Genomic DNA, 8,836 nt, shown 5'->3' on the forward strand with positions numbered 1-8,836 from the left:
AAGCAATCATGTTTTCATTGTTTTATAAAAATTAGTGTTTCGGGTGTGAGGCATCATCAGTAACCGCGATGATTAGAGATGAACTTATAATTGGAGGTTGCTTCATTTTGCCAGTTCCCTGGACACCATTTAGGAGTAAATGCAAGAGTACCTTACTGTGGTAGCTAGCTGGACAGAAAGAAACGGCTTAGTAAACTCCCTGATGCACATTTTTCTTCATTGTGGGGATCTCCGGTTTCAGGTCGCTGTAGTGTCTGTCAAGCAGAAGTTGCAGCTATTCAGGTAACCGCAGATGTACTTCTCGGAAGCGGAGCTTCTTTTGGAGTGGCATAAAACTACTCCGATAGCCGAACTGCTATACAGGTATTGAACTCGCTTACAGTAAGCTCGAAGCTAGTCAAAGAGTGCATGACCTCACTAGCGCTCGCATCAAGCCAAGTATGGGTACCTTTTTGGGTGATTGGCACAGTGGAATCGGTGGAAATTGTAAAATCGAAGAGCTTGTAAGAAAAGACATCAGCTTCGGAACGTGCCCGGGCAACTGTGGGGTTGTAAAAGCTTTCTGTTCGAAAGTGAAACGTGAAAGGTCCATTGATTAGCAAAGCTTACATTGCGCAATGATAGGTGTCCTACATAGACACTATTTCATTGGTACTCACGCGGTGAGACTAAATATTCTGGAGGACGCAACTTGTCAAAGTGGCAATGGGGAAGATGAAGTGAAAACATTTTTATGCTCCACTGTCCAGCTTTCGCCAGACTAAGATTTAATCTTCTCAGTTATCATACATTCTACGAACAGGCGTCTCTAGCTGTCCAAGTGCTATTATTTGTGGCGTCACGAGAAATCAACCCATTTACCTAACCTAACCTCACCTAGCTACGAAGTTACTTTCAAAATGTTGATAATAAAAATTTTCTGATGAACGAGAAAGTTATAGACACATATTTCAAATATTCGTACGTTTTTTATTTAGTGTTTAGACAGAATCTCAGTCGTACTACGGCTACTAAAGCATTTTAGACTACTAAAAATATTTTTGAATTAGCTTTATCGAACCCCGAAGAGTGTCCTCTTGGAGACTTAAACCAATTCCTAGCGCTAAGCTATTGCTTAAACTTGAAGCTTATTCGATTTGACACACTTGAGAAGTATATGTTGATATGATCTTGTTAACTATGTTCGAAATATATAGTATCACTGGATTTCACCAGAATTGAATTATTATCAAAACCCGTATTTTTGTTCCACCTCTGGCATATGGAACATTTTCTTTTTTTATTGCTTTAGGAAAAAGTATTCGGAGTACCAGTTATAGTCGCTTTTGCACTCAAGCAGTTTCTACATAAAAAATCTTCACTATTTACAACTCGAAAGTACTCGAGTACAACCGAATCTTGAGAAGTTTAAGAGCAACTGAATTAAAGCTTCACTGAACGACAGTGACTGAAGCCAAGCAAATAAAGAGACAACAAGCAACCGCCTGAATGCACTGGACAAACAGGTATCGGTCTGGCTTTGCCTCACTGTAGGTGCCCTTTTATCACCCATTGAATTTTGCCAAGATGAGTTGTTGGCTAAGCACTAAGACACTCTTTGTTGATATGAAGGGGGAAAATGGTAATTTGTTGATAAATCTGCAAGTATATATAAATTCTACTCTGGCGCTCCGATTTTGGCACCGGTTATATGTAATATTATATGAAAATGGCTCAATATTGGATTGTAGATGTAAAGCTTCCCATAAAATTATTAAGATACCATCATTTCATTAAGTGAATCTCTTAGACTAAGTGGTGTATCCATTACAGAAAATTAAACAAAGACTCTAATAGAAGATCCAGAGTCGATAATTATAAGCGTCATTATAGTGGAACTGTGAAAATGATCTAAGAATGCTCTCTGGTCTATGTACCAATCGATCTTACTAATTGAATTTAGATTGCGATCTGCATGGCAAAATGGAAACAACTCAAGTTTTATTTCATTACACATGCACTGCGAAAGAGGACCTTCGACTTACTATATGACTACGATCGTATGGTTAAAAAAATTAGTTGAGTTGACATTTTCTAGGTATATTTAATTGGCATAATGACTATTTCTTTCACAAACTGCTTAATAAGTTTAAGAGCTATATAAATAAATCAGTCGTTCGTTGAACATTCAAGTCCTACGTTCACTATCTTTAGCAACTATTTCACTATACAAAGGAGGTGGAGTCTCCGGACGTCGTCGATGAGGCATTCTCGACGCTGTGGTCAAACTATCCAACTCGTTATCCAAATTCGGCGCAACGGCGCCATCCGGACTATCGGGTGGTGTATTCGGTGCAAAGCTTGCGGTGTTACGTTCACGATCTCGGTCACGATCACGTTCACCAAAATGTTGACTCAGACGATTATTGAATAGATTGCTGCGACTCAAGCGACGTATTAAAGTCGCTGTGTTCTCATTGATGGTCCGATAATATTGGTGACGCGCTGGTCTGCCGAAGAGCCGCGAAATGAAATTGTCGCTACCAGGGCGCGCAAGATGATCATGGCGTACTACTGCACGTTGTGTGGATGGAGCGCGACGCTGACGTCGGCGTGGAGGTTGCGGATATATAACTGGTACTAGCTCTTGCGTTGGCTCAGCTTCTCTTGCTGAAGGTCTCCTAATTGCATCTACAGCTGCATGTGAAGTCGGTGGTTGAGGTGGAATTGTTTGTTGGCGGGATGGTGATACCACAGCGTAGGGGGCATCATAAGGATCTTCAACTTGCATTTGTCTGGATCTCAAAGAAGAACAACGCCAAATGCAGATGATACAGCTGCCAATAAAGATGGTCAGTGCAATGCCGACCGCACTGCCACAAATGAAAACGAATAGTAAATCAAAGTCACTATAGAGCTTTGCCCTAAAATCTATTCCATCGTTCCAAGTATGCTTCGGAAATGTCGTATTGCCGTAGTAGTGACACCAACGGCGACAAGTATCGTTGGTGATTTTATCGTCGTACGTGTCGGAAGGTACTCCATCACTCTCCTCATTCTCTGCCACATCAAAATCGGCGTAGTCATCGGTATCATCAATTGATGTAACTGGAAAATGCCAGCCTGTAAGAACTCCGCTACGAATGTTGTCATCAAAGTCCTCCTGTGAGTCACCGACGTCATCCGTCGCAACTTCCATCTCTGCTCTACCTTTATCTACATGCTCGTTCATGAGCTCGATGCGCTCAAATTTTGTTGGAGCTTCATCAACGTGATCTGCTTCTTGACAGTAACTGTAGTCGACTTCAACGTTTCGCTCCTTCAACTGTTGCATTGCCGTTTGCAGCGTTTGATCGCAATTTAAATTATTTTCATCCAAGTTAAGTACGCGCAGTTGCTTTGGTGGTAGGGCCGCGAACTGATCGATGGTAATGATGAGATTTTGCGTCAAATCGAGCTCTTGCAGTTGCGGCAGTCCGCTGTAGTGTTCCGGTAGCAGCACATTTATTTGCGCATCAGCCAAATTGAGTTTGCGGAGAGACTTGCTGTTTAGCAGCGGCTCATTCGGCAGGGACAAGAATTTGTTGCCTGCCAAGTTGAGTATGTGTAATCTACGATTCGATTCGAATAGTCTTGGATCGATGGTTTCGAGACGATTATACGAGAGATCAATGACGCGTATGCGTTTCAGTGGGGTGAAGACATCCAGAAAGATGGTGTGTATAGCATTGTGAGCGATGGTTATGTTGATTAGGTAGACATAGCCCTATGGGAAAAAAGTTGACAAGCGATTAAAGGTTTATAAATATTATATGTATTTGATAATTTTCTTACCTCAAAGCAATTATTATCTAGAATAGTGATATCGTTGTAGTTTAAATTCAACGACTGGACTTCAAATGGCACCCCTGAATTCGGACTTATCAATCGTTTCCCACTGAAAAAAGAGAAATGTAGTTACAGTAGAAATTCGATAATCCGACTACTCTATAATCCGGAAATCCAGTAATCCGAAGGGTTATATTCTTACTACTGGCTATTCTGCAGTCCGAATTTATTGCAACTCTATAATCCGAATTGTATGATGTGCTCATATAATCAATGGAATGAAATGATTAACTGGAATTAACGCTTTTTAACAGCATAGCTTTCATAAATGAAAGAGGGAATGCATATTTTGTCATTGTGTATCAGTTTTGCAAGTGATCAGTCGCAAAATGAATAGTATATAATAAACTTTGTGTTTATTAGAAAAAATAAAAATAATCGATGAAATAAAATAAGGCAAATATAATAAAGAATTAGCCAACAAATACGGAGTAGGACGTTCGACTATTTCTGATATAAAAAGGAAAGGTTATAAGCTTAAGAGGTTTGTATGCATAACTGTTACAATTAGTTTGCAAGTTTTAATTTTTTATCCATTTGTTTTAAAGAGTATCGGAAAATGCAAGCGCTAAAAATCTAAAACGGCGTCAAACTTTAAGAGAAGTTAAATTTCCAGAGTTTGAAGAACGCCTATACTCTTGGATTTTAAGGCAGCGGGAACTTCAAAAGATACTTTCACGTGAAATTGTATGCAAAAAGGCCAAACAAATGTTTAAAGATAGGTATGGCAGTGGCAAAATATCATATGGATGGTGTCAAAAATTTAAGAAGAGGTATAATATCCGTTGTTTAAAGATTTGTGGCGAAAAACTATCCGCACAAGATGATTTAGTACCTGCATATATACGGCAGTTGAAAGAACTTCAATCATCAGAAGACTTATGCGACACACAAATTTATAACGCAGATGAGTCGGCCCTTTTTTGGAAATTACTTCCTAGTCAAACTTTGGTACATGCTAAGGAAAAATCTGCGCCAGTTACTTTTCTTTGCTGTGCAAATAAGACTGGAGATCACAAATTGCGGATTATGGTTGTAGGAAAATCAAAAAAGCCGCGTTCTTTCAAAAATCTTCCTCCAGTAGAGTACTACGCATCTAAGAATGGTTGGATGACTTCATATATTTTTTCGCAATGGTTTCAGAATTCTTTTGTTCCACAAGTTAAACAATACCAAACTGAAAACAATCTGGACCAAAGAGCGTTACTAATAATAGATAACGCTACATGTCATCCTACTGAACTTGCTTATGAAAATTACAAATGTTTATTTTTACCCCCTAATTGCACCAGTTTAATTCAACCTATGGATCAGAACGCCATTAGAATAACCAAACTGTACTATAAGAAATCGCTTTTATGTCATATAATGGGAGGAGGTGGAGATTACGATAAGTCTTTGAAGTCTTTTACGTTAAAGGATGCATGTATTTTCCTCAAACATGCATGGAACAAAGTTCGAGAGGAAGTTTTAAAAAAGTGCTGGTCAAAAATTTCTCATGAAAATACCATCCCTGAAGATGATATTCCTTTGGCTACTCTTCGACAAAATATGATGTCTTCTATAATACAAGGTGAAACTGAAACAACGAATTTTATGAGAGATCTTGTTGAAATTTGTATGAATATAAATGTAAGTAATGATAATTTGAATGAATGGATCGAAGAAAACTACGAAAGTGATATTGCAGACGATATTCTAACGTTGTCAGATCCTGATGAACCGGAAGTAAATGTTGAAAAAGACGAGCAAATCTCAAATGCTGAAGCAGTTGAAAATTTAAAAAATATTATTCTATGGGCACAGCAAAAAGATATTGAGCAAGAGAAAATATTATTTTTAACGGATTTGCGAGATGAAGCGCTGGAGCTTTGCACAAAAAATGTTAAGCAAATAAATATAAAAGATTTCTTTAAATCGTAAAAAAAACTTAATTTTTTGTAACTTCTCAAAGTAAATCTATGCATATAATTAAGAGTTAAATGTTTGTTTTATTATTAATAAATGAATTCATGTTTGGTTTTTTATTGAAATTTAGCATTTTTATACTCTCGCAACAATGTTGCTAAGGAGAGTATTATAGTTTTGTTCACATAACGGTTGTTTGTAAGTCCTAAAACTAAAAGAGTCAGATATAGGGTTATATATACCAAAGTGATCAGGGTGACGAGTAGAGTCGAAATCCGGATGTCTGTCTGTCCGTCCGTCTGTCCGTCCGTCTGTCCGTCCGTCCGTGCAAGCTGTAACTTGAGTAAAAATTGAGATATCATGATGAAACTTGGTACACGTATTCCTTGGCTCCATAAGAAGGTTAAGTTCGAAGATGGGCAAAATCGGCCCACTGCCACGCCCACAAAATGGCGGAAACCGAAAACCTATAAAGTGTCATAACTAAGCCATAAATAAAGATATTAAAGTGAAACTTGGCACAAAGGATCGCATTAGGGAGGGGCATATTTGGACGTAATTTTTTTGGAAAAGTGGGCGTGGCCCCGCCACCTACTAAGTTTTTTGTACATATCTCGGAAACTACTATAGCTATGTCAACCAAAGTCTACAGAGTCGTTTTCTTCAAGCATTTCTATATACAGTTCAGAAATGGAAGAAATCGGATAATAACCACGCCCACCTCCCATACAAAGGTTATGTTGAAAATCACTAAAAGTGCGTTAACGGACTAACAAAAAACGTCAGAAACACTAAATTTTACGGAAGAAATGGCAGAAGAAAGCTGCACCCAGACTTTTTTTTTAGTTGAAAATGGGCGTGGCCTCGCCCACTTATGGACCAAAAACCATATCTCAGGAACTACTATACCGATTTCAATGAAATTCGGTATATAATATTTTCTTAACACCCTGATGACACGTACGAAATATGGGTGAAATCGGTTCACAACCACGCCTTCTTCCAATATAACGCTATTTCGAATTCCATCTGATGCCTTCTCTGTATAATATATGTATACATTAGGAACCAATGATGATAGCGGAATAAAACTTTACAAAAATACGGTATTTGAAAAATATATAAATGACATATAATGAAATCTCGATTATCACTTTATCATGCGAGAGTATAAAATGTTCGGTGACACCCGAACTTAGCCCTTCCTTACTTATTCTTATATACCTTCACATATAAAAAATTATCCAATAATCCGAATAATTCAATAATTCGAATCGGGTCTGCAATCAATTATTCGGGTTATCGAATTTCTACTGTATATAGTTTTACGGTTTCTTTAACTTGTAAGTTTGAAAGCAAAACTCTATGTTTTGGAGTAGGTTTGGTTCCCAAACTCCCACAACAAATTTCGTATATGTTTCTCAGTTAACCCAATTATAACAGCTATAAAGTTATGCCTATAAAGGGAGTACAGTATGACAATAATGCCTTGTGAAGCTATTAATACAAAGGTAAATAAAAGTCATTTACACTAATGACTGGAAGGGTTTTCATAAAGGAATGGGCGTGAGAACGCTGTCGGGGGTTATATACTAGATTAGATCACTTCGAAGAATAACCGTGGCCTAGAAACACGTTTTGAGCAATGTTTTATGCTATATTCGTAATTTGAAAGTGTGCTTGCACAGTTTTGTGACCTGCGACGAAGCATAGTTTTATACTTTAGTCGGCGTACCTGTTCCAAAGAAGACGTTGACTGTGTTCTGTGACTCATAGGTATCTACTAAGCCATCTTTTCCGGCAAGGATCGTTATACTGTGCAGTCTTTCACTAAACGTATTCTTCGGAGTGTTTAAAGGAGTTAGAAACTTGTTGAAAAACAAATCATCATTTTCCACTATATTCGTATTTCTTTATAATTATATTGTTTAACACGTTGAGGACGGCGCAGCTTTTGAAACCATAGTGCGTGACCCACCGTTGATCACGCCGTCCTCAACGTGTTAAGCATTTATGTACAATATTACTATACAAATGTTTCTTTATATGTTTACATTTTCCTCAGGAAACAAACTTCGGAACTTATCAGCCATTAGTCATAGATAAATAAATCATATTCTTTTCTAAATTAAGTCGTTGAAATTCAATGCATTTGCTTCGAGTTTGTCAATGACAAACCGATATTTCATATATATACTTTTATATATACATACATATACACCGATAGCCAATTACACAATGCTTACTCATAGCACACGGTTATTGAACATTTGAGTGCCATATTATAGTAAACTTTTTAACTTATTACTTTTTAATTAAATAATTCACAGTTATGTATTTTGTTGTCCCACCTGCAGTCCGCATGATTGAGGTTCTCCAATAAATTGCAGTTGCAATAAGCTGGACACGTTTTAGGTGGTCCGCATTCAACCAGTTGCATCAACAGTGCAATTGCGGAAAGTGTTGACCAACCGAATAGAACTCTTTTGAGCCCGGAAAACCACATATTTTTCGTTCTTTCTATTATTTGTTGTTAAACTACAAGAGTAAATTAACTGGTTTTATTTATGAACGAGTCATTTTGTGAAAGTCTTTTATGTATTTTAAATATTTTTTTAGCTTCGTTCAGTATTGTTGTTCGAATCGTACTGAGCGAAGTTGCACAAGAAATGACTAAAACGCCAGAATAATTTTCGAAATTAAAGAAAGATATTTCGATAAGGAACTAAAGTAGGCGCTTGCTGATACGAACAAAGAAGTGCAGACAATACTTTCCTCTTCTTAAATCTATTTGGGATAGACAAATATTCCAGTTAATGTGAGTCCACAGTACTTCTGCATATATATGTATAAAACCGTTTAAGTAATTGTTGTTGTGAGTTACTATAATGCTGCCAATCTCTGCATGTAGCTATCATGGAAACTCTTATCGAGCTCTGTTGGGTTTTACAGATAAGATAAGATTAGATAACGCACCTCATCTGATTTCGAATGTTTGATCTTCGAATATATTAATGTTTATGTTCGAAAACTGACTAATATTACCTATTACTCAACCGGC

At 37.4% G+C, this 8,836-nt stretch overlaps 1 protein-coding gene across 1 annotated transcript; it reads right to left on the reverse strand.

Moving 5' to 3' along the window:
* Nucleotides 1–2,080: 2,080 nt before the first annotated feature.
* LOC126753897 (uncharacterized) lies at nucleotides 2,081–8,403 on the reverse strand. Its single transcript, XM_050465655.1, has 3 exons — nucleotides 8,127–8,403; nucleotides 3,814–3,916; nucleotides 2,081–3,745 (listed from the first exon to the last, which is right to left on the reverse strand). The coding sequence occupies exons 1-3, from the start codon at nucleotides 8,279–8,281 to the stop codon at nucleotides 2,168–2,170; spliced, it is 1,836 nt and encodes a 611-aa protein (XP_050321612.1). The 5' UTR covers nucleotides 8,282–8,403; the 3' UTR covers nucleotides 2,081–2,167.
* Nucleotides 8,404–8,836: the final 433 nt, after the last annotated feature.

The sequence above is a fragment of the Bactrocera neohumeralis genome, chromosome 3 (assembly GCF_024586455.1).
Source record: "Bactrocera neohumeralis isolate Rockhampton chromosome 3, APGP_CSIRO_Bneo_wtdbg2-racon-allhic-juicebox.fasta_v2, whole genome shotgun sequence".
Taxonomy (NCBI): Eukaryota; Metazoa; Arthropoda; class Insecta; order Diptera; family Tephritidae; genus Bactrocera; species Bactrocera neohumeralis.

Bases quoted from the DNA above. Each gene is read 5' to 3' on its own strand.
- LOC126753897 (XM_050465655.1), bottom strand. From the start codon at position 8,281: ATGTGGTTTTCCGGGCTCAAAAGAGTTCTATTCGGTTGGTCAACACTT. The intron at 3,917-8,126 runs GTGGGACAACAA...CTCTTTTTTCAG, and splicing joins CTCAATCATGCGGACTGCAG to TGGGAAACGATTGATAAGTC. The intron at 3,746-3,813 runs GTAAGAAAATTA...TTTTTCCCATAG, and splicing joins TAGATAATAATTGCTTTGAG to GGCTATGTCTACCTAATCAA.